The sequence below is a fragment of the Stenella coeruleoalba genome, assembly GCF_951394435.1.
Source record: "Stenella coeruleoalba genome assembly, chromosome: 6".
NCBI classification, from domain to species: Eukaryota; Metazoa; Chordata; class Mammalia; order Artiodactyla; family Delphinidae; genus Stenella; species Stenella coeruleoalba.
In genome coordinates, this window is record NC_137151.1 from 70,341,358 (window position 1) to 70,367,615 (window position 26,258).

The 26,258-nt window shown below is 37.4% G+C and overlaps 1 protein-coding gene across 6 annotated transcripts in view; it reads right to left on the reverse strand.

Annotated features, from left to right (window-relative positions):
- Positions 1 to 26,258, reverse strand: part of CHN1 (chimerin 1) — a 175,118-nt gene that overhangs the window by 58,138 nt on the left and 90,722 nt on the right. For 2 of the 6 annotated variants that reach the window (XM_079923666.1, XM_079923665.1), the window contains exon 2: positions 25,536 to 25,613. The exons of the other annotated variants lie outside the window; for them this stretch is intronic. In XM_079923666.1, the coding sequence (XP_079779792.1) occupies positions 25,536 to 25,544 (9 nt within the window). In that variant the 5' untranslated portion in view covers positions 25,545 to 25,613. The remainder of the gene's footprint in view (positions 1 to 25,535; positions 25,614 to 26,258) is intronic. 6 annotated transcript variants of the gene reach the window in all.

Here is a 26,258-nt window from a genome sequence, read left to right on the forward strand (position 1 = left end):
TCAGTTTTGCAGGCTCAGAAACTTAATTTGTCAGCAAGGAGATCATGTCTATTTCTCAAGGGGAGAGAATGACATTATAATACCAAGCTCATGAAACTGACAAGTAAAAGCAGAATGATGGCTGTCTAGTTTATACTAAGATATGAGATATAATTACCATAAAGTGGGTGACCAACATGCCCTTTTTGGGGCAGCATATCTACACTGGAAACAAAAAATAATTAGGAAGCAGATGAGAATGGAATCAGACAAGTGGAGTGTGTTAGATGAACTGAATATTTAACGCATAGAATTAAGACATCCTTTGAGTCCTCTACAATTAGGATGGCCCTGCCACAGGACTAGAATGCTCCGTGCCCATTTAGTGAGAGGCACCTTCATTTTCAGTCAGTGCTTAGATGGGCATAAGCAGCTCTGAGCTCTTTGAGTCTCCTTTTTCCAGGTGTCTCTTTATGATGATTTTGCATATCTCTGTCCAAATATCTCAGGTGGTGATCTTAAAGTTAACTCATAGGACACAGTCTTATTTTTTTATTTACAAGTTCTTAATGGATACTAGATTGTAGCCCTGGTGTACTGATAACAATTTATATAATAAGTGCTTTGGGAAGATAAAATAAAATAAATGGCAGATGTTTTCCTGCCCTGAATCATCTAACAAGTTAATATATACATGTAATTATATATAAAATTACATAATAAGAGTAAAGTATTCTAGTCTAACACACTCCAGTATTTGGCCATTCGCAGTGATGGTTGTATGATCATGATCATAACATTCTTTCTCAGCTCTTCCGAATGAAAAGCTGAAACTGGCCCCCACAGGAACTTTTTCTCAATTTTCCCCCCTAAGTGAAGTTGAGGGCTAATTAGGGAAATATGTCATTACCTTTTGGTTTTTGTTTTACCCAAAATTTTGATACCTATTACTTGCACGACTTAAAGAAACACTTATTGTTCTGTAACAATAGAGGAGATGAGATTAAAGAAGCTCTAACACTATATCAACAATTAGAGACTTTAAATCCAGTGCAAAACTCTGGGATCATAGATGTTTTCACTTGTTCGGAGAGCTTTTCACTGTAATATACATATGTATGTATATGTATACACATATGCATATATATACATATTGAAAAGCAGCTTCAGACTGACATTAGGAGTATTTTCAGATTTTAAACTGCCACTAGAGGTTATTTCAAGTTATTGCAGTTCAGTGAACATTTCACAATCACCAATTTAACAAAAGCAAGCCAGTGAATCAGAATAAAAGCCAGGCACTATATTTTCAGTTTTCTCATTCTACCACTGACTTCAACTGATTAGGATAAGATGAAGTCTGTGTGATGTGGTTATTTTAAAAAGGACCTGTTACCGAATTTCTTAAAACTTAAGTTATAAAAGCTATTTCCTATATGTGTAATTTGACTAGAATATTCCAAATGTAATTTATTTGAAGGCTCAATAAAGATAAACGTGGGCTCATGGTATAAAGTGTATTTGTGAAGTTCAACCATACTTTTGAAAGCCTATTTTTAATATTTGAAAATGGCAACGTGGGCTCACAGTATAAAGTGCACTTGTGAAGTTCAAACATACTTTTGAAAGCCTATTTTTAATGTTTGAAAATGGCAATAGTGGCCTGAAGGTAACAGATTTAACTTTCATAAATAATTTCCCTGAGAAGAAGTATAAGCATGAGAATTATTCATAGATGTGTTAATTGTTCACCTCACTGCCAAATATTGTCTTTTCTTTGTAATGACACTGCCACATGGAATGTTTTACATTAAGATAATGAGGTTGAAAAAGTAAAAATAGCTTGCATCTCGGCATTTTTCTAATATAAACTTTATATTGTGTCCATAGTATTTCATCTTATGAAATTCCTGTTAGTTCAAAGGTTCCTAATGAAATTGAAATTCCCCTAACTTGAACGTTCTTTTTCATAGAAGAGATAATTAGATTCTTGCATATATATATCATACATATATATGATATATATGAAATCTATATATAATTAGATTCTTCCATATATATATACTGTGTTCCATTTGAACCTTGATATCTTATGAGTGATTTGAGGCATCTAGACCACCAGGCCCACAAATGATTAGCACATTAGAAAATAAGACACAGAAAGTCAGACTGCAATCAACTTCCTGTAAGAAGGAAGAAGGAAAGATTAAAGGATGATTTAACATCTATCTCTGAGTGACATTTTAATGTATTGAGAGGGATCTACCTTGCCATTTTCCTCCTCCACAAAGGATAGGTTAATGGGAGATAATTTAAGGAGCAATTGAAGATCTTCGGTTGATAAGGTCAAAAGTTATTTAAGGGGGCTTCCCTGGTGGCGCAGTGGTTGAGAGTCCGCCTGCCGATGCAGGGGACACGGGTTCGTGCCCCGGTCTGGGAAGATTCCACATGCTGTGGAGCTGCTGGGCCCGTGAGCCGTGGCCGCTGAGCCTGCGCGTCCGGAGCCTGTGCTCCTCAACGGGAGAGGCCACAACAGTGAGAGGCCCGCGTACCGCAAAAAAAAAAAAAAAAAGTTATTTAAGGCTATCTGGCCAGCTTCAGCTAGTGCTTTACTACCCTTTCTACCAAAATGTCCCCAATAGCAACCAACAGTGAACAGGGGTGTGCAGGGATCCAGGGGTGGCTCTTCAAGCTCCCCTAAATGTGCCCATATAAAATGTTTAAAATAAAAATGTTTTCGATCAATGACCACTGAGTAAGATCGATGCTCTGGGAAGATGGGTCCCAGTTAATCTTTAGGTTTAGCATGTCCCTGCCTATTAGCAGGAAATTATCATCTAGTTTCAGGAAAGCAGGTTTGGGTGACTGGGGGAGTCTTACAAAATCCCTTCCAGCAGCAGGCCTGATTCTGTCACCATGGTGCACAGCAAGAAGTAATCTGTGAGGTAAATGGCTTCATAATCCTGTTCCAGTCTTACTTTACAATAGTTTTAATTACTGTATTCTTCTACTTGTTTTGTTTAAAAAAAAAAAACCACCCAGGCCCAACTCTTTCACTGCCTCCAAATCAGGAGCACTTATTTAGTCAGAGTTTTAGATTCTACAAACTGCTTTGTCACATACACTATTGCACTGTATCCTCACATTCCCTTTTTTCAGAATGACAGTGCAAAGGTGTTAAGGTACTTGATCAGGGGCAGAAATCATTAAGCAAAGGAGCAATGGTGGGAACCCAGGCCTCCAGACTTCACACCTACTCCTCTGTCCACTCCACCTGCTTTCCTGGGACCTGGAAATAAGATTACTAGAAGTGTGAGGAAACTGACTCTTACTTTAGTAAGGCCCGGGGCTGCAAAGACCCGGGACCATCAGCAAGCAGAAATATTCGCAGCTGAAAATGACCTTCCCCAATTCAGTGCTAAACCTGACAAATGGTTTACAACATCCAGAGAAGTGAGGTCAGCCTTGGTGATTAATTTCTGGCATTTTAAAAGCCTTTTTGATTATTTTGAGGGTAGTGGGTAAAATGATATTATGCTCTTTCTTAGCTACATGCAGCTCCTTCATCAAATGCCTACCAGGGCTTCAAGGAAAGTTACTGAGCAGCATGCCTGGTTTTGTTTTTGCATTGACTTTTCCTTTTATATATATTTTTTAATTAAAAACAAATCAACAAAACTATCCTCCAAACATGAATTGAGAGAGGGGTCTCTTGAGCAACTAATTAAGCTGTCTTTAGAAACAGGTAATTAAACTTTCCATTAAAATTCACCAAACAAACATAATTTACAAGGTGGAAAGCCATTCCAATCTCATGGGTAAACAATCAACTAAGCCTTGTATTTATAACAGAGATTCCAGAATGGCCGATGCAGTGAGTAACTACATAATTAAGATGCATTTTATCTTTAAAAGAATTTGAGGTTCTGGACATGTGGTCTGAAAAAGTGTAAATACTTCATATAGCCCACAAATTCATTAAAATAAAGTACAGAGGGCTTCCCTGGTGGCGCAGTGGTTGAGAGTCCGCCTGCGATGCAGGGGACATGGGTTCGTGCCCTGGTCCGGGAAGATCCCACATGCCGCGAAGCGGCTGGGCCCGTGAGCCATGGCCACTGAGCCTGCGCATCCGGAGCCTGTGCTCCGCAATGGGAGAGGCCACAACAGTGAGAGGCCCGCGTACCGCAAAAAAAAAAAAAAAAAAAAAAAAAAAAAGAATAAAGTACAGAAATGGTCAATGCATACGTGTACATTACAGACTCTCAAAAAATTTTCATTCAATAAATATTTTATTGAGTATCTACTATGTTCCACACATTAGTGAAACTGGTGAACACCAGAGAATAGGGCACTATGCTATTTTCAACAGGACCAGTTATTAAACAAATAGATATATATTATTGAATTAATAATAATTAAGTGGTGGATGGGTGATGTATTTTTAATCCTAACAATCACATTTTCTTACAAAGGTGGAATTAATTCATGAAATTTATGTCTATGCCCTCTTTCCAAGCTATTTCCTGCTCTCATGGTCCTTCTGAGACTCTAACTGGTGACTTCTACACTCTCCATTCCAGCTCTCTCTTGCTCTCCTTCCCCTATGGATGTGCCTTCCTAAGCCTTCTAATGCCCAAACCACAGGGAATTTTGCTGAACACCTCATATAGTCTTTTTTATCAGAAATAATGCACACAGAGAGCTGCTGTTCTGTTTACAATAGCCAAAACATGGAAGCAACCTAAATGTCCATTGACAGATAAATGGATCAAGAAGCTGTGGTATATATACACAATGGAATATTACTCAGCCATAAAAAAGAATGAAATAATGCCATTTGCTGCAACATGGATGGAACTGGAGATCATCATATTAAGTGAAGTCAGAAAGAGAAAGACAAATACCATATGATATCACTTATATGTGAAATCTAAAATATGACACAAATGAACTTATCTGTGAAACAGAAACAGACTCACAGACATAGAAAACAAACTTATGGTTCCCTAAGGGGAGAGTGGTGGGGGAGGGATAAATTAGGAGGTTGGGATGAACATACGCACACTACTATATATAAAATAGATAACCAACAAGGACCTACTATGTAGCACAAGAATCTCAAGGAACTATACTTAATATTTTATAATAACATATAAGAGAAAAGAATCTGAAAAAGAATATATATATGTATCACTGAATCACTACGCTGTACACCCAAAACTAACACAACATTTTAAATCAACTATGCTTCAATAAAAAAATAAAAAAAGAGAGAGCTGTTGTTTATAAACTCTCCTCCTCAGTCTGCCTAATCACCCTTTCCATAAAGCCTTAAAACAATTAAAAAAAACTTAAAGTTCATTGTTTATCTATAGTTAGGTGGTTAAGAGCTTGTCTCCTCTGTAAAAGAATCTCAGCTTTGCTTACTAGTTCCAGGATCTAAGGAGAAGTCTCAGTTTCTTCATCTGTAAAACTGGAATGATAATAAAAACTACCTCATAGGGATGAGATAATGAATGGAATATATGTAAACCCCTATCCTGAGTACCCAGCATACAGAGAGCTCTCAAAGCTCTCAAAGACCAGGTGGTGGTAGTGATGTTGACACTGCTCACATCATTTGTTTTGCATCAGTCTTATCACCTAATACAATGCTTGGAACAAAGTAGGTGCTAAATGTTGAAGCAACCAGCTCACAAAGTCATGGCACATTTGCAAGCCTTGCTGAATTCTTCAGACTCATAGACAAATGCCTGTCTGAATGGCTCCAGCTTCCTGCTCTTATGATATGGTCAGAATAGATTTAATATCAATACAAAGAAAATGGCCACTTTTAAAAATGTCTTAATGGTTTTAAAAAAAGTAACGGCTGGGCAGAGGTGCAAGGAAGCAGTGCATCTTAAATATTGTTTCCTCATTTGATGGCCAAAATGTATGCAAATATGAACTGAAAACATGTTAAAGAGAAAATGTGTGACAACGTAGGCATCTTAGCAACATAGCGGACTAAAGGATGAGACTGAATTGAAAGCATTTGCTGTGTGAAGAGAACAGGTGCCACCTGAAATACAAAGGATGCTTGGGATTCATGAATTGCAGTTTCCAATTCTAAAGATTGTTGAATCGTGGTTTAAAATAATATGCAGGACCAAAACAACTATTATGGGAGGAATAGTGCAAAGTGCCATGAAAATTTATGGATGAATAAAAACTCTCTGTGTTGATGAGTTTCAAGAAAATGTTAGAAGGAAAAGGGAATTTGGTTATATCTACCATTTGTAAGCCTAAAGTTTGATTATTTTTCTTCCCATAAACTCAAACCATAACTTGCTGTAAAATTCCAAGATGAAACTATTTTCAAATGCATGAATTAATAAGGAAGACATTAAAATAAGAAGTATGATGTTAAAAAAATAACTTGCCTAAAATATCTCCTCCTGCAGGATCAGCTGTAGATTTTTTAAAGTGGATGCTCTGGTTGCATTTTTCAGTGTCAGAAATATTAAATCACATCATCAGTTGAACAGTGTTTCTCTGTTGTTTTCAGTTTCAAAAGAACCTGGTCTTTCAGATACTAAGTATAGAATTTAATGCATTATTTTATACCAGTGGTACTGCTTTTAATGAACAATGGCATATTAAATTAGCTACTGTGGGTCACATATTTAGACAGTTTTTTCCTAACTCTGTTTTCCTCTGTTGTTTCTAATCTGGATTACATTTAGAGATGTGCACCTCCACATTTGAAAAACTCTCCAAAAGAGGAAGCGTTAGCGTCATACCAAATGATGTAAAAGACATCTGGGATCCTTGTGGGGATCGTTTTCTTTAGGAGAAGTATTGTTTGAGGTGAAAGCTGAGCTGGCGGCTTTTCCCATGGAATACCATTTTTTTTTCTTGGAAGAACAGCTAACATAAATTCTGGTTATTGAGACTGGGCATTTGCTCAAAAATGAACAAACTTGAGCCTGCCACCTGAAGGAAAATAACTGCCAGTGAGTGATAAAGTCCAAACTTTCATGTGAAAATAAGAATTTTGGAAATTCTGTATCTGCCACCCTGAACGCGACAGCTTCCCACTACTTAGATGAGTTTTCTGATGAAATTAATGATGATACTAACAAATGTGATTTTTTTCATCATTTACAGAAATGTTTCAATGTTTGAAAGACCTAAATAACTCACTGAACCAAGATTTTCCAAATGACCAATGCATGATGTTACAGAATAATGCATAGTTGAAAGATCCATTCAGAGTTCAAGACAGACCAATGGATTTCAGTGTAACAGAATACGAAATGCTTATTTATAACATTTCAGATTCTACATTGCAAGTAGTATTTAAGAAACTACCACTTAACCAGTTTTGGTGTGATAGCAAAGAGAAATATCCAAATTATCTGTAAAGGGGCTTTCCTGGTGGCGCAGTGGTTGAGAGTCCGCCTGCCGATGCAAGGGACACGGGTTCGTGCCCCGGTCCAGGAAGATCCCACACGCCCCGGAGCGGCTAGGCCCATGAGCCATGGCCGCTGAGCCTGCGCGTCTGGAGCCTGTGCTCCGCAATGGGAGAGGCCACAACAGTGAGAGGCCTGCATAACGCAAAAAAAAAACAACCAAATTATCTGAAAAGTCTCTTAAGATACTCTTTACCAAATGTGTATTTGTATGAGGTCAGATTTTCTTCATATACTTCAACCAAAATAAGATACTACCAGAGATTGAATGCACACAAGCATTTACAAGAATCCAGTTTTCTTAATATTAAGACATACATTAAAGAGATTTACAGAAATGTATAAATGCCACCCTTCTATATATGTTTCATAAAATATGGTTATCTTAATAAAAATGCTAGTATGTTAACATGTAATGGGTTTATTATTGTTTTTAAAATGAATTAATAGGTATTTTCAAAAATCTTTTAATTTACAAGATAGTAAATATCACAGATATAACCCACATAAATAAAAGTTCTTTTGAGATCGTCAACAATTTTTTTTTTCTGGTACGTGGGCCTCTCACTGTTGTGGCCTCTCCGGTTGCGGAGCACAGGCTCCGGATGCGCAGGCTCAGCGGCCATGGGTCACGGGCCCAGCCGCTCCATGGCATGTGGGATCTTCCCGGACCGGGGCACGAATCCGTGTCCCCTGCATCGGCAGGCGGACTCTCAACCACTGGGCCACCAGGGAAGCCCTCTTCAACAATTTTTAAAGTGTAAAGGGATCTAAGTCCAAAAAGTTTGAGAATCATGGATCTAATCCATTAGTTGTAACCTTTACAACAGGATCTCACACATACACACAGAAAGACAATTATAGTAATAGATGTCTGGGCCCTGTGTTGATTCTACTGAATCAAAATTTCTGCAGGTATCTCTATTGTATATAAAGCATAATTGGTGAGCACACTGATCTGACTTGGCCCTTTAATAAAAAAACTATTCATGACTGCATATTTTATTTTATTATTTTTTAAACATCTTTATTGGAGTATAATTGCTTTATAATGGTGTGTTTCTGCTTTATAACAAAGTGAATCAGTTATACATATACATATGTTCCCATATTTCTTCTCTCTTGCATCTCCCTCCCTCCCACCCTCCCTATCCCACCCCTCTAGGTGGTCACAAAGCACGCAGCTGATCTCCCTGTGCTATGCTGCTGCTTCCCACTAGCTAGCTATTTTACGTTTGGTAGTGTATATACATCCATGCCGCTATGACTGCATATTTTAGAACTTTCCCAAAAGTTTATTTTACATTAAAGTTATTTTTAAAAATTTTCTTCATTATTTTATTTCTCAAAAGTACTAACATTAGTAATAGTATCTTTGATTTTTTCCTTTTATAGTTCTGAAGCAAATCTTTATTCATTGTTATTGGTTTCCCTACTTCTGAGAGATACCATGAAAAATGGTAAACTTGAATTGTGTTAAAAAGCTGAGAGGGTTTTTTGTTTGTTTATTTTTCATTTTGCCTCTAAATCATAATAAATTCTCTTCAGTAAGTTTTACATATAGTCTCTGGAGTACTGATTTGAAAGACACTTCAACTGCCTTCAAAATCTTGTTTATTTAGGAGATGACTGTCAACTCAGAGGTCTTTTGTCAGTTTCAAAGAGCTAAGTAAGCTTCAACTTTGACAATAAAATGCTAATAAGCACTCTGAAGACTGAAATGATGAAAACCTGAAGATGTCAACCTAAATTTAAGTCAACTATTGAAAATGTATTAAATGTGCTGACATCTTAAATATAATTAATTTATATCATTATAAATGTTTTATATTATATACATATAAGCATATATATGCTTTATATTATAAATCTTAGTTACCATTATATATCATTAATACTTAGATAAATTATGTTAATCGTTTAATATGGTTCCATTGTAAAAACTTTAAAGAAATTAATCCAGATCTCATTCTATTAAGTGTACTGCGATTTAAAATACACATGGCTCAAGTCCATTCTCTACGTCTGCGTCTTTATTCCTGTCCTGCCCCTAGGCATGGGGACAGGAGGACATGGTTGGGGGAAGGGTAAAATGGGATGAAGTGAGAGAGTGGCATGGACATAAATACACCTCCAAATGTAAAATAGATAGCTAGTGGGAAGCAGCTGCATAGCACAGGGAGATCAGCTCGGTGCTTTGTGACCACCTAGAGGGGTGGGATAAGGGAGGGTGGGAGGGAGATGCAAGGGGGAGGGGATATGGGGATGTATGTATATGTATAGCTGATTCACTTTGTGATACAGTAGAAACTAACACACCATCGTAAAGCAATTATACTCCAATAAAGATGTTAAAAAATAAAATAAAATAATTATTCACCCACATAAAAAAATAAATAAAATAAAATACACATGCTGTGGGGTTGTCTGGTGGCACAGTGGTTAAGAAGCCGCCTGCCAGTGCAAGGGACACGGGTTCGAGCCCTGGTCTGGAAAGATCCCACATGCCGCGGAGCAACTAAGCCCGTGCGCCACAACTGCTGAGCCCACGTGCCACAACTACCAAAGTCCACGCGCCTAGAGCCTGTTTTCCGCAACGAGAGGCCATCGCAATAAGAAGCCCATGCACCGTGACAAAGAGTAGCCCTTACTCGCCGCAACTAAAGAAAGCCCATACGCGGCAAGGAAGACCCAATGCAGCCAAAAATAAATAAATAAATTTTTATAAAGAAGCCTACAGATTAAAAAGAAAGAAAGAAAGAAAGAAAATATACATGCTAAATTATTGGCAGCTTTGCACATTTATGTAAAATTTACACCATCCCATAAGTATAAATCCTTTCTTATTTATTTGTGGTGTTGTTGTCCCTATGAAAGGAACAAGACTATTTGGATTTGTACACTTCTGTGGTACTTAAAGAAGGGAGGGTAGCATTTGATACAAGCAACCATTAGAGAACTAAGCTACATTATAGGAAAAGATAGTTTGTTTTAGTTTTTTATATTTAAAATTTGAACATAGGCTTTCTTATTCTGTAATCTGGAAACTTCTTTTAATATTTGATAAGGGTTTATTTTAAACACTGAACATAAGAGTTGCAGTTCTAGAGTGGCATGCCTCAATGGATGAAGGGCCCATCTGAACTATGCTGCAACTTCCTTTGGACAGATTCCAGGATGTTTTAACTTCTCTCTTTTGAGTAAGCCAATTACTCAAAATACAGTGATCCACTTAGTCTAAATACTAACACAGTCCAGTGTTCAGTCTCCACAATGACACCAAAGGGCATCTTGTGGAAGGGTCTGGTTGTCCTCCATGATTTCATATTTAAAAATAAAGGATGCACTATTAAAACACACCAATAGAATCCCTTGATAACTCACCATAAACCTATCATCCCCAAAGATACCCATGTTACTATAATACCTACTCTCAAAAGGATTGTTACAAAGATTAAAGGAGATAATCCGGTAAAGTACTTAGCTGACTTTCTCACATAAAGAGGCTCAATAAACGTTAGTTACTACTGTTATTATTCTTAGTTTTACAACTTTTAGAGGATCTATACTGAGGAGCAAGAGGAGACCTTCAATTTCTTGAGGCCAAAAAAAATTATATGACCAGCTCAAAGACTTAAAATCCTAGTCAGTAGCAGAGTCAAGCCTATACTTAAATGTGCATGTTTAAACTTAAAAGCTTTTGCACAGCAAAGGAAACCATAAACAAAATGAAAAGAAAACCCTCAGAATGGGATAAAATGTTTGCAAACGATGTGACCAACAAGGGATTAAATCCGAAATACACAAACAGCTCATGCAGAAAAAAAACAAACAACCCAGGCCTTCCACTGCCATCTTGAGCTGCAGTGTCAGGGCAGCGCTTCTGCACAGGGCTCGACCCACCGAGCTGAGGTGGCAGGGCAGCCATTTCTCACTAGGCACTCTAATGTGAACTGCTGGGTGCGAGGCCTCTGCATGAGGTACCCTGTGAACAAGTGAAACTAGACAAAGCACAAAGGAAAAGAAAAAAAACCAAGTTGTAAACCCTCTGAAAAAATGCCTATGTACCTCTAGCTCTTGAGGCGGTTGGTGTCTTCAGTGGAGTTTCCTATTGTAGGGGGACCTTCAAGATGGCGGAGGGGTAAGACATCACCTTCCTCCCCATAAATACATCAAAAATACATCTACATGTGGAACAACTCCTGCAGAAGACCTACTGAATGCTGGCAGAAGACCTCAGACTTCCCAAAAGGCAAGAAAATCCCCACGGACCTGGCCGTGTGGCTGACAGGGTCTTGGTGCTCCGGCCTAGTGTCAGGCCTGAACCTCCAAAGTGGAAGAGCCTAGTTCAGGACACTGAACTACCAGAGACCTCCTAGCCCCACATAATATCAATCGGCGAAAGCTCTCCCAGAGATCTGCGTCACAACACTAAGACACAGCTCCACCCAATGGCCAACAAACTCCAGTGCTGGACGCGCCATGCCAAATAACTAGCAAGACAGGAACACAACCCCACCTATTAGCAGAGTGGCTGCCTAAAATCAGACTAAGTTCACAGACTCCCCAAAAAACACTGCTGGACACGGTCCTGCCCACCAGAAAGACAAGATCAAGACCCAACCACCAGAACACAGGCACCAGTCCCCACCACCAGGAAGCCTACACTAGCCACTGAACCAACCTCATCCACTGGGGGCAGACACCAAAAACAATGGGAATTACGAACCTGTGAAAAAGAGACCCCAAACACAGTAAGTTAAACAAAATGAGAAGACAGAAATATGTGTCAGATGAAGGAGCAAGGTAAAAACCCACCAGACCAAACAAATGAAGAGGAAATAGTCAGTCTACCTGGAAAAGAATTCAGAGTAATGATAGTAAAGATGATCCAAAATCTTGGAAATAGAATGGAGAAAATATAAGAAACAATTAACAAGGACCTACAAGAACTAAAGAATGAACAAACAATGATGAACAACACAATAAATGAAATTTAAAATTCTCTAGAAGGAATCCATAGCAGAATAACTAAGGCAGAAGAATGGAAAAGTGACCTGGAAGATAAAATAGTGGAAATAACTACCAGAGAAGAATAAAGAAAAAAGAATGAAAAGAATTGAACAGTCTCAGAGACCTCTGGGACAACATTAAACACACCAACATTCAAATCACAGGGGTCCCAGAAGAAGAGAAAAAGAAAGGGTCTGAGAAAATATTTAAAGAGATTATAGTTGAAAACTTCCCTAATATGGGAAAGGAAATAGTCAAGTCCAGGAAGCACAGAGAGTCCCATACAGGATAAATCCAAGGAGAAACACACAAAGACACATATTAATCAAACTATCAAAAATTAAATACAAAGAAAAAATATTAAACGCAGCAAGGGAAAAGCAACAAATAACATACAAGGGAATCCCCAAAATGTCAACAGCTGATGTTTCAGCAGAAACTCTGCAAGCCAGAAGGGAGAGGCAGGACATGTTGAAAGTGATGAAAGGGAAAAACCTACAACCAAGATTACTCTACCCAGCAAGGATCTCATTCAGATTTGACAGAGAAATTAAAACCTTTACAGACAAGCAAAAGCTAAGAGAATTCAGCACACCAAACCAACTTTACAACAAACGCGAAAGGAACTTCTCTAACTGGGAAACACAAGTGAAGAAAAGGACCTACAAAAACAAACCCAAAACAATTAAGAAAATGGTAATAGGAACATACATATCAATAATTTCCTTAAATGTAAATGGATTAAATGCTCTAACCAAAGGACACAGACTGGCTGAATGGATACGAAAACAAGACCTGTATGTATGCCGTCTACAAAAGACCCACTTCAGATCTTGGGACACATACAGACTGAAAGGGAGCGGATGGAAAAAGATATTCCAAGCAAGTGGAAATCAAAAGAAAGCTGGAGTAGCAATTCTCATATTAGACAAAATAGACTTTAAAATAAAGACTATTACAAGAGACAAAAAAGGACACTACATAACGATCAAGGGATCAATCCAAGAAGAAGATATAACAATTGTAAATATTTATGCACCCAACACAGGAGCACCTCAATACATAAGGCAAATGCTAACAGCCTTAAAAGGGGAAATTGACAGTAACACAATAATAGTAGGGGACTTTAACACTCCACTTACACCAATGGACAGATCATCCAAAATGAAAATAAAAAAGGAAACACAAGCATTAAATGATACATTAAACAAGATGGACTTAATTGATATTTATAGCACATTCCATCCAAAAACGACAGAATACACTTTCTTCTCAAGTGCTCACAGAACACTCTCCGGGATAGATCATATCTTGGGTCACAAATCAAGCCTTGGTAAATTTAAGAAAACTGAAATCATATCAAGTATCTTTTCCAACCACAATGCTATGAGACTAGATGTCAATTACAGAAAAAAACTGTAAAAAATACAAACACATGGAGGCTAAACAATACACTACTAAATAACCAAGAGATCACTGAAGAAATCAAAGAGGAAATCAAAAAATACCTAGAAACAAATCACAATGAAAACACAATAAGCCAAAACCTATGGGATGCAGCAAAAGCAGTTCTAAGAGGGAAGTTTATAGCAATACAACCCTACCTCAAGAAACAAGAAACATCTCAAATAAACAACCTAAACTTACACCTAAAGCAATTAGAGAAAGAAGAAAAAACCCCCAAACTTTACAGAAGGAAGGAAATCATAAAGATCAGATCAGAAATAAATGAAAAAGAAATGAAGGAAACAACAGCAAAGATCAATAAAACTAAAAGCTGGTTCTTTGAGAAGAGAAACAAAATTGATAAACCATTAGCCATACTCATCAAGAAAAGAAGGGAGAAGATTCAAATCAATAGAATAAGAAATGAAAAAGGAGAAGAACAACTGACATTGCAGAAATACAAAGGATCATGAGAGATTATTACAAGCAACTATATGCTAATAAAATGGACAACCTTGAAGAAATGGACAAAATCTTAGAAAAGCACAACCTTCAAGACTGAACCAGGAAGAAACAGAAAATATAAGCAGACCAATCACAAGCACTGAAATTGAAACTGATTAAAAATCAGTTTAATCAGTGATTAAAAATCTTCCAACAAACAAAAGCTGAGGACCAGATGGCTTCACAGGTGAATTCTATCAAACATTTAGAGAATAGCTAACACCTATCCTTTTCAAACTCTTCCAAAATATAGCAGAGGGAGGAACACCCCCAAACTCATTCTACAAGGCCACCATCACCCTGATACCAAAACCAGACAAAGATGTCACAAAAAAAAAAAACTACAGACCAATATTACTGATGAACATAGATGCAAAAATCGTCAACAAATACTAGCAAACAGAATCCAACAGCACATTAAAAGGATCATACACCATGATCAAGCGGGGTTTATCCCAGGAATGCAAGGAACTTCTGTATATGCAAATCAATCAATGTGATACACCATATTAACAAACTGAAGAATAAAAACCGTATGATAATCTCAATAGATGCAGAAAAAACTTTCGACAAAATTCAACAAAACTCTCCAGAAAGTAGGCATAGAGTGAACCTACCTCTACATAATAAAGGCCATATATGACAAACCCACAGCCAACATCGTTGTCAATGGTGAAAAACTGAAACCGTTTCCTCTAAGATCAGGAACAAGACATGGTTGCCCACTCTCACCACTACTATTCAACGTAGTTTTGGAAGTTTTAGCCATGGCAATCAGAGAAGAAAAAGAAACAATAGGAATCCAAATTGGAAAAGAAGAAGTAAGACTGTCACTGTTTGCAGATGACATGATACTATACATAGAGAATCCTAAAGATGCTACCAGAAAACTACAGCTAATCAATGAATTTGGTAAAGTAGCAGGATACAAAATTAATGCACAGAAATCTCTTGCATTCCTATACACTAATGACAAAAAAATCTGAAAGAGAAATTAAGGAAACACTCCCATTTACCACTGCAACAAAAATAATAAAATACCTAGGAATAAACCTTCCTAAGGAGACAAACTATAAGACACTGATGAAAGAAATTAAAGATGATACAAACAGATGGAGAGATATACCATGTTCTTGGATTGGAAGAATCAACATTGTGAAAACGACTATACTACCCAAAGCAATCTACAGATTCACTGCAATCCCTATCAAACTATCAATGGCATTTTTCATAGAACTAGGACAAAAAATTTCACAATTTGTATGGAAACACAAAAGACCCCGAATAGCCAAAGCAATCTTGAGAAAGAAAAATGGAGAAATATGTGTCAGATATATATTTCGTGACTTGAGACTATACCATATAGTCTATATAATAATCTATATAGTCTACTATATAGTCTATATAATAATCTATATAGTCTACTATAATATATATATATATATTCCGTGACTTGAGACTATACTACAAAGCTACAGTAATCAAGACAGTATGGTACTGGCACAAAAACAGAAATATAGATCAATGGAACAAGATAACAAGACCAGAGATAAACCCATGCACATATGGTCACCTTATCTTTGATAAAGGAGGCAAGAGTATACAATGGAGAAAAGACAGCCTCTTCAATAAGTGGTGCTGGGAAAACTGGACTGCTCCATGTAAAAGAATGAAATTACAACACTTCCTAACACCATACACAAAAATAAACTCAAAATGCATTCAAGACCCAAATGTAAGGCCAGACAATACAAAACTCTTAGAGGAAAACAAAGGCAGAACACTCTATGACATAAATCACAGCAAGATCCTTTTTGACCCACCTCCTAGAGAAATGGAAATAAACCCAAAAATAAACAAATGGGACCTAATGAAACTTAAAAGCTTTTTCACAGCAAAGGAAACCATAAACTAGACAAAAAGATAGCCCTCAGAGTGGTAGAAAAGATTTACAAACGAAGCAACTGACAAAGGATTAATCTCCAAAATATACAAGCAGTTCATGCAGCTCAATATCAAAAAAACCCCAAACAACCCAATACAAAAATGGGTAGAAGACCTAAACAGACATTTCTTGAAAGAAGATATACAGATTGCCAACAAACACATGAAAGGATGCTCAACATCACTAATCATTAGAGAAATGCAAATCAAAACTACAATGATGTATCAGCTCACACCATTCAGAATGGCCATCATCAAAAAAAAAATACAAACAATAAATTCTGGAGAGGGTGTCGAGAAAAGGGAACCCTCTTGCACTGTTAGTGGGTATGTAAACTGATACAGCCACTATGGCAAACATGGTTACCAAAGGGTCAAGATGGGGGTAGGAATAAATTAGGAGGTTGGTATTAACATATGCACACTACTATATATAAAATAGATAATCAAGAAGGACCTAGTGTATAGCACAGCGAACTCTATTCAATACTTGTAATAAACTATATGGGAAAAGAATCTGAAAAAGAATAGATATATGTGTAGGTATAACTAAATCACTTTGCTGTACACCTGAAACTAACACAACATTGTAAATCAACCATACTATAATATAAAATAAAATTTTTAAAAAATCTGCATGTTTTCAGTCTGTTCTACTTCTTAAATAATAAGTTCTCAGAAGTACAGAATCTTACGTCTGAGAAACCTCTTGAGGGTTAACGAAAATTTATGGGTGACAGCTAGAAGGGACCTGAATGCCACATGTGAAGCTGAGTCCTTCATTTCACAACTGAGGCTCAGAGAGGTTGATGACATGCTGAAAGTGACATCATTACTTAAAGTCATAAGATGAGGATCCTGATCTTTCCCAAGGAGATGCCCAATTAAAAAAAATTGTTTTGGGGGTGTGTGTGGGAATGACTGAATAAATAAGAGACAACATGTGATAATCAAAGCTCCTTTTGAAGTGCTTTTATTTGCGGAGTAAAGGTGGATCTTTGTGGAAAACAAATCTCAAAAAATAAGGAATTAAGAGAGAAAGGGAGTAGCCTAAAGAGAGCATTTGAACTAGATGCTGTGGACTGCTCCAAAGGAATGACCAAACACTAGCCCAGAGGGGTACAGAATTTCTTTTATGAGTTAAGACCAGATCAAATGTTAAAGATCCATTATTATTTACGCATTCTGTCCTAGAGCAAAAAAATTAATTTAGCTTAAAAGTTTAGAATATTTCTGTATGAAACTCAAAGTGAAAGATTAAAATCCTTTGTTTACAATCCAATATCACTATGAATTTAAAAATATGAAAAAAAAATCAGCCCCTTTGCAATAACTATGAACCCTGTTCCAAATAAAAGTATCTGTCATAATCGTTAATTAGGCAAACGCATTTTGGTGAGGGGGCTTTATCTAAAAGAAAACAATGGAAATTTACTATTCACACTGAAATAAGTGGCAATTAGAATGTTACGTCCACAAGATAGCAAAATATTTCTGGTTTAAATAATAATTCCAACTAAGTCCCTCTGTGTACGCTGCAGATGGAACTTATGGAAATCCTTTCATCTCAAAAAGCTTTGTTAATTTAGAACTGGGTAACTGTAAATGATAAACAAGTTTGGTGTGCGCTCTCGCTTGCTCTCTCACGCGCGCACGCACGCGCGCGCACACACGCACACACGCACACACACACACACACACATACTCTAGAAGGATAAACAGCAGAATATTATTGGTTATGTTATCCGTCAATAGTAGGATTTGGTGGGATTTTTATGTTCTTATTGTTTTCCACTGTTTTCTCATTCACTCACATTCCAATAGGCTTTTTTGAGGGAGACAGGAGAAAAGTTATAACCATTTCTCCAGGAATTTTATACGACCCATAGTCCTCCCATGGGAGCTTGTTACACAGAGAATGTCCCTCTTCACCTGGGACTGGGCAGAGAACTCTGGTCTACAGGATTCCTGAGTGGCTTGCACCTGCATGCTTTCAAGGATTACAGGGAGAGAAATATAAATGCTTTAGTGGTCTCAATGAAGCTGAAAAAAAAATGCTTTAGTGGTGTTCCACAGGGAATTCTGGAATCATATCATTGCCACAAAGAATGCCTTTTTCCCTTGGAGTAGACTGGGAGGATGAAGCAGAAATGGTAGTTTTTCTCATTGTGATATCTGGTACCATGTAGTAACAGTTCACATTCAGAGAGCAGGGGACACCCTTCTTTTCCATCAACTTGACCGTGACTAACACCCTGCCATGGGACCTAGCCCAGGTCAGAGAGGAATGGCAAGGAGAACAGCCAGTGATTAAAGGAAGGCTGACTGAGTTCTTCTGGCTCAGGTCCAAGACCCCAGCAGATCTCTCTCCCTGCACCTAAGAACCCTCTTTCATTGTGCACCCAAATTTATTAAAGTCCTTAATACAGATTAAAAAGTGAAGAGTCCAGTGATAGGGCTTAACTTCAACAAGTTATAGTATTTTGCGAGCACTACTACATACCAACAATTCCTTTGTTGCTCATATTTCCCTAAAAATACATGACCTGAGAAATTTTACATCTAAAATCAGGGATAATGAAGATAGGTATTTAAAGATATTAAGATGATGTGTTTATAATAAATAAAAAGAAAAAAGATGGAGGTCAGAAGTGCTATAAATATAGAAAGTTAAAACATTAGATAGGATGTCACCTGTCATATCAACCATTAAACAAATTTCTTGTCAGATGGAAATCTAATCAGTAGTTGCCTTAGGCAGGGGGTAAGAGGTGGGATTTTCTACAAAGGGGCACTAGGGAACTTTCTGGAGTAATGAAATGTTTTATATTTGATTGTACGCGGTGGTTACACAGGTGCATACATTTGTCAAAGCTCATCAAACTGTACATGTAACTGTATACATTTTACTGTATGTAAATTATACTCAATAAATTTCACTTATAAAGAATTCTCGGAAAACAAACCTATAAACAGGTATGGGCTAATTTGTAGAGTTTTCCCCGCTATATAGAAAAACAGAACTTTCTCAAGGGATAGGGCACCAGTTTCTTCCTTACTATGAACTTGGGCAGCAGCCCAAAATCATTCTAAAGTTATGAAGCAAACTATATCCACAATCAGGGATCTCTTCCTGCTGAGTGGGCAAAAGGAAGGGAGGTGTAAATCTCTTAACAACGTGCTAAACAATCTGCAGCTTATATAAAAGCTTCTGCTTTTGGAGGGAAATTTTACAGCAAAGGTGAACTTTTATCAAACACTGCTGGTAAGTAAGTATAGTAACTTAGAAATTATCAAGGAAAATGTTTAAGCTGTATGAGATGTAAAATTTAATAATATAAAATAGGTCATCAGCAAACCTACAGCATCAGTGGATTTTCACTGGATGGTTTCAGAAGCTAAGGAAATAGAGGATAACAGGGCTGATTCATTCAAGTTACTGAACAAACCACAGTGAAAATAACGTAGCAGCACTAAACTTAAAAGGAGACATATAAATAAGGGTACAAATAGTAGCCACTAGAGATGTCTATAATTTCTTACTGAAAGAATCTAATTATTGCAATATAAAGTTCAGGTTTGAGCATTTTTGACCAGTTATAGTAACTTGAAGGAAACCCAAGAAGAGTTCAGGACTAACTTATGAGGCCAGATAAAACCATTAAGTTGGGCTTCCCTGGTGGCACATTGGTTGAGAGTCCGCCTGCTGATGCAGGGGACACGGGTTCGTGCCCCGGTCCGGAAGGATCCCACATGCCGTGGAGCGGCTGGGCCCGTGAGCCATGGCCGCTGAGCCTGCGCGTCCGGAGCCTGTGCTCCGTAACAGGAGAGGCCACAACAGTGAGAGGCCCGCGTACCGCAAAAAAAAAAGAAAAAAAAATACCATTAAGTTTTCATAACTTACAAAAAGGCTCAGGGCATGGCTTTGACTTATCAGTCTCTGAGAGATCTAAATATTAGGGGGAAAGAGAAATGACTCCAAATATAAGGGGGAAATATGGAGCAAAAAGCAGAAGATGAAAATTATAGGTCCAAGTCATTAAGCATAAGATCTAATGTAAGGATTTACTAAAACTAGAGAGCTGATTCTTTTAGAATTGCCCACAAAGTTAGTTTGTGAGCAACATGGAAGGCCAGATTATTGCTTGATAGTCTCTACTTGCTTGGGACCCCAAAATGCTATTACCATCATAAAGCCACTAGAGTTTATTTCTGTTTCACAAAGTTAATGGACGGGGATCTTGCCATCAATTATTTTCCCACCAAAATGCTAAAGGCTCTGAAATAGCAACTATGAAAGAATTTCTAACAGCTTCCTTTTCCAACCCTCAAACCAGTAAATTAAGAGTTATTTATTTAATTGGCTCATATACAGAAATCTTCCAAAACTGCGGCTGGCTTGGAAAACTACGATTTGGTCTTCCGTTGGCCTGGTTCTTTGGAGCTGAGGAACTGATGTTTATCTTCCATCTTCCTCTTTCCATCTGGTTTTCCCTAATGGCTTTCAATTACTAATCCTTTCTGTGGGTGATAAGATGGAAGGACAGCTGAGATTCATGCAAACAATTTCCTGGGCCCCATTTGAGTCTTCATTAATCACTTCAAGTATGATTCTCTGATGGGGTCTAGGTTGTCCTGACACACGACTGACAATGTAAGTTTGGGGAGATGCCCTCTGCCACGTTGGCTTCTTTGAGCATATCCCTAAGGAGGTGCAGCTACCCACCACCCTTCACAAACTACTGCATATCACAAAGATAATTTCTCTGTAACTCAAATGGTATATCTGTGGAAAGAGGAATGGCCCTCCCTGCCTCACAGGGACATTCTAAAGATTCTTAGCTCTTAAAGGGAAAAATATAGAGTATCAAGTTGAATTAGTACACTTTTCTTTCTCAGTCTTAGGACTGAATTATATTAGGGCCTTGGATTTGGCTGAATTCATAAAATATAGTAATTTATTCATTGGTTCATTTAGTCAACAACTGTTTATGTAAAACTCAAGGTGCTGATTCAGAAGTGAAACAATATTGAGGGATTAAAGCCTTTGAAACCGGGGTAGATGCCAGAATGTCATATTAATTTCTGATTCATGATTCTGAAAAATTAGCATTCTTATCTACAAAAGTGTTTCCGGTGATCTGCTGGGCTATTATAGTAGCAAGCTCAAATCAGAGTAAGTCCAACTTAATATTTGATGAACACCTGTAATATTACATAGATTATACAGGTGGCCTGCCTCTTGCTATCAGGATGTCTGTGTTAAATAGGGTAGAAACAATGAAAACATTAAAATATAAGCTCTTTGAGGCAGGGCTTAAATCTTGTACATCTTTTCTTACTTCCAGAGCCTGGCCTGTTTCCTTACAAATAGGAGGTTGAATTAAATGCAATTAATTTTGACAGGAGATGACTTAGTTCATGGAAACCAAAGAAGAAATGGGGATGATATTCTGCTGTGCTCTTAACTTGCTTAAGTTCCAAGACAACTTTTGACTAACAGAATTTCTTTATATAGATAGCTCGTGAAAGACTACTTAGAAAATAAAGTGGGAAGACATTAAGGCAAAGAAGGAGAGGGTTTACCCAGCTGGAGTTAAGAAAATAAACAGACTTAGAAGTTAGGGGAGATTTGAGAGATCCTAACAGTCTCAACAAGGAGTGCAGGTTCAATAATAGTTCACTAACAGGAAGAGGACCAGAAGGCTTTACTTGTCTTACAATTAGGGGAAGTAGAGTTAAAATACTGGTCAATATTAAAATGTAAATATGACAGGCAAATAACATATTTTAGCCTTAAAAGTCATTAGCACATTATTGGGCAAAGACACATGCTTCTTAATTGGACACAATTAGAGGTATCACAGTCTTTGTTAAGAGAAACTCCACTTTTTGATGAAGCAAGTAGGAACCTTTTGATGTTATCTTGTGAACTCAGAGGGAAACTGAAGCACTGAAAAGACAGATCTTGAAGAGAAACCTGAATATGCTGTTTCTAGCGAAGGCGGGGGAACAGTACTGAGACCCATGAAGGGACATCTGGTTGGTGATCGCTCTGAGCCTAGAGTGCAATAATGCATCATATATAAGGAAGGCCACTTTACAAAATCTCATTAATACTCATAACCACCAGTGCAATGGAATCCATAGACCTTATTTTAGAGATGAGGCAAACTGAGACCCAGGGTGGTTAAGGGCTTGCTAAGAGCACACAGACTAATATGTACTTATGTACTGACCATGTAGGCTTTTCTTTTTTTTTAAACTGTATTTGATTTCTTAAGAAGGACAGTTACAGAGGAGGACAAACCCACTATTAGAAGTTCTGTATGGAAGTTGTAGTCTCCTCATAAATTACTAAATTGATTTTTTAATACAAATAAGTGAACTTGGGCACATCTAGCAGTTCTCTAAGGGCCTGTTCACCCTGAACAACTGATCCTAACCTTGAACAAGCCACAGAGGAGAGAGACTTGGGCATGTAAATCTGACGAAGGGCAAGAGGGATGGATGTGGATAAAGGCAGAGTTAAGGAGAACAAGCGGAGCACAGCTCGGGGAGGAACAAGGAAGGAGAAAAAAAAGGCCCAAAAGACTGGGAAAACACAAAATCCAGAAACCAAACACAGTTCTCTTCAGACTGCTTCATGCTACTCACTCCTCTGGTATTGTTATTTTTATAATGATTAAATTTAAGTATTTTTCTTGCTGATTTCTACATTGAGATGATACAGAAACAGAAAACGTGTTATATGTATTTTTAAGCAAAGTAAAAACATTTAGAAGAGTGGCTTTGTGGGAGACTAAGACAATTAGCAGACAGACAGCCCGTGCCCCTTTGACAGGGACGAAGACTCCTGTCATTTTATGGAGGTAACCAAAGAATTCCAGTAGTTATGGCAGTTTTTGGCAGGGCTTTCATTTCAACTTCAAGTTTCACAAGGCTTTTCAATACATACGCAGCCTGGCGATCCCCAAAGAAGTCTTTGATGAAGGAAATTTAAATGTACAGGAAACTCCTTAAGAATAAATTAATATGAAAATATGCCAAGAATTGCATTCACTCCAAACTTCCAGGGAAACAAAACATATATACACACACACACAGGCACACGTAGCTTATTTAGCTTGGTGAACTTCCATAAAACCAACAAGCTGATGTTGCCGCCCCTCGGCATCACAGGCCATTCTTACACGTGAGTCAGGTTTGGAGCTTGGAGGACTAAGTCTGAAAGTAAAGAGGTTTTGGCTAGAGTCAGAGTTCTGACTCACAGTATGGTTTCTGAAATGCAAATTATATATTTTATTTGACAGTTTATATTGCTAACAGTCACGTGAGACATTTTCAAAAGCATGGTTTTGGCAGATTTAAAGTTACGTTACTAATAAGTGTAAAATTATCATAAAACCATTGCATCCTGCCATAGGTCCAGTATCTGTTGAAGCAAGTGTACTATCTTCACTACTTGGAAGAAACTATTCAAATACAGTTCCAAGATAAATTTTTAAAAATTAACTAATAAAAGTTGGGCTCTTGGCCAATCTAGACTGCCAAAGGTAAGCTGTTCTAGAAGAGAAGGAAGTCTGGCTTTTCAACATGCTACAGCTTCATGAATAAAAAATATTTTCAAAAATGTTGAGAGACATTTAAACTTCCTAATTGACTGTAAAGCAATTATACTCCAAAAAGATGTTTAAAAAAAAAAAGAGAGAGAGGGATATCAAAGAAGGAATTTCAACATCAGAGGGTATGCTTAAATTGCTTCTGAAACATGGTAACCTTGAAGGCCCCTTCCAACTCCATGATTCTTTGATTTATGATTAGGAATCACAACAAATTTTATGAGTAAACAAGAGAAGAATGTTTTGAAAAAAGCGTTCACACACACACACACACACACACACACAAGTTTCTAATTGATATTGAAGCTGAAGAAGCAACTTTAACAGTTAATGAGAGGGACTTCCCTGGCGGTCCAGTGGTTAAGACTTCGCTTTCCAATGCAGGGTGTGAAGGTTCGATCACTGGTTGGGGAGCTAAGATACCATGCCTCGTGGTCAAAAAACCAAAACATAAAACAGAAGCAGCAATATTGTAACAAATTCAATAAGACTTTAAAAAAAATGGTCCACATCAAAAAAAAATCTTAAAAAAATAGTTAATGAGAAAAATGATAGATAACTCTTGGAAAAAATTTTTTTCCCCACACAACAGGCCACCAGATTTCCTAGGGACAACAAAGAGTCTTCAGGATTCACTTTCTGTGGCAAAAAAACTTTGTGGCCATAAAACCTGCCAACCTTCCACAAAAGCTCAGACACTCAACTTATACCTTAAGGACTGAAAAAAAAAATATGCGTAGAATTCTCATCCCTAGATTTTATAACAAGGAAAGACCTTAAGAGATCATCTGGTTCAAAATTTCCCAAAGTTGGTTTCGTGAAACATTATTTTCCCAAAATGTTCTGAATAGTGGCGAGGTGATTCAGATAAGTTTGGGAGCACTCTTGAGAGTCGTAATGTACATTAGGCATCAGCAAAGCTGAGAAGCCTACAGAAAAGAAATGGTTAAGTTTTTTTAAAAAAAACTTAATTTTTATCAAACCTATTTGAGCACAGAACCCTTTCTGCAGTAAGTATTTATTAAAATCCTGTAAAATTAATGTTTTGTAGAAACCCCTTGTCTTATATACAGAGGAAGTGAAGTCCAGACAGGCTAGGGGATTGTCCCAAGGTCATACACTTAGTAGATAGGAAAAAACAGATCTCTCCTTTCTAGACCCCACCTCAGTGCTCTTCCTCGTGCTGTGTTCTCTCTCCTACAAAACCTGCATTCCCTGAAGGATCACAGACTATATAAACCAGACCTTGGATGTCATCTAGTCCAAAGCCCTCCTATTTAAAGGTGGGAAACAGTCTCCACAGAGAGACTGAAAACTGACAGAGAAGGAAAAAAGAAAGTGACACAGAAAAATCAATGCCTGTAGTAGAACCCAGCTCTTAATTCCAATGCTACTATCCTTTCCACAACAGCATACTAGCTCCTGGAAAGCCAACACTTTTTGCCTCTGAGGAAAAGGACTGATGAATGAGAGGGGATTTAGCTATGCAGGACCCAGTAAAATATTTATTAAATATTTTTAATAAATGTCAGTAGGTATCTTAAATCAGTTAAACATGATTGTCTTTACTTACAAATGTCATCCACTGTGACAGGGAATCAATGTTTCAAGCTGTTGAACAGGTCATCATCCCTGTCCTGTTGGATGACACCTGTAAATAAAATAAATCTAGTTTTGAGTGAGTAGATTTTAAGCCAACTAGATTTAAGATGCATGCAGTTTAAAGCAAAGAGTAGTTTTTTTTTTTTTTTTTTTTAGCAAAGAGTAGTTTTTAAGAGATGATTCTTAATCAAGGCTTGCTGAAGAGAAACACTTTCTGGGCTAGCTACTTCACTCTATGTCACTGGCCTTCAGCACAAAAAAATCCAGGTAATTTAACGGGTAATGTTGCCAGAATACATAGGGCATCATGGATCCCAGAGTTAAAAGCGTCCTCTAGGCACTAGCTACCTCAGTCTCTTGCCTCTGTGAATATTTATTTTCATTTTGTAGGAGGGACAACTAAGCCCCTGTGAGGTTAAATGACTAGCCCAATGTTAAATAGCTAAATGTCTGTAGCTTGAGTCCCTTAACGTACAAAAATGTATACAGAACACATTAGCAAAGGTTATCATTAGGCTGATCAAATTTGAAAGACTCACAGGTACGTATTTAAAACAATATTTCACAGATGTTAACTTAGAATATTCAAGGCACATCTTCATAACATATAATATCAGTATTAGGTATTTAAATACAAGCATTACTGAAAAATGCCATGAATGAAAAATAACCAAAAGTGAGAAAATGGGAACTA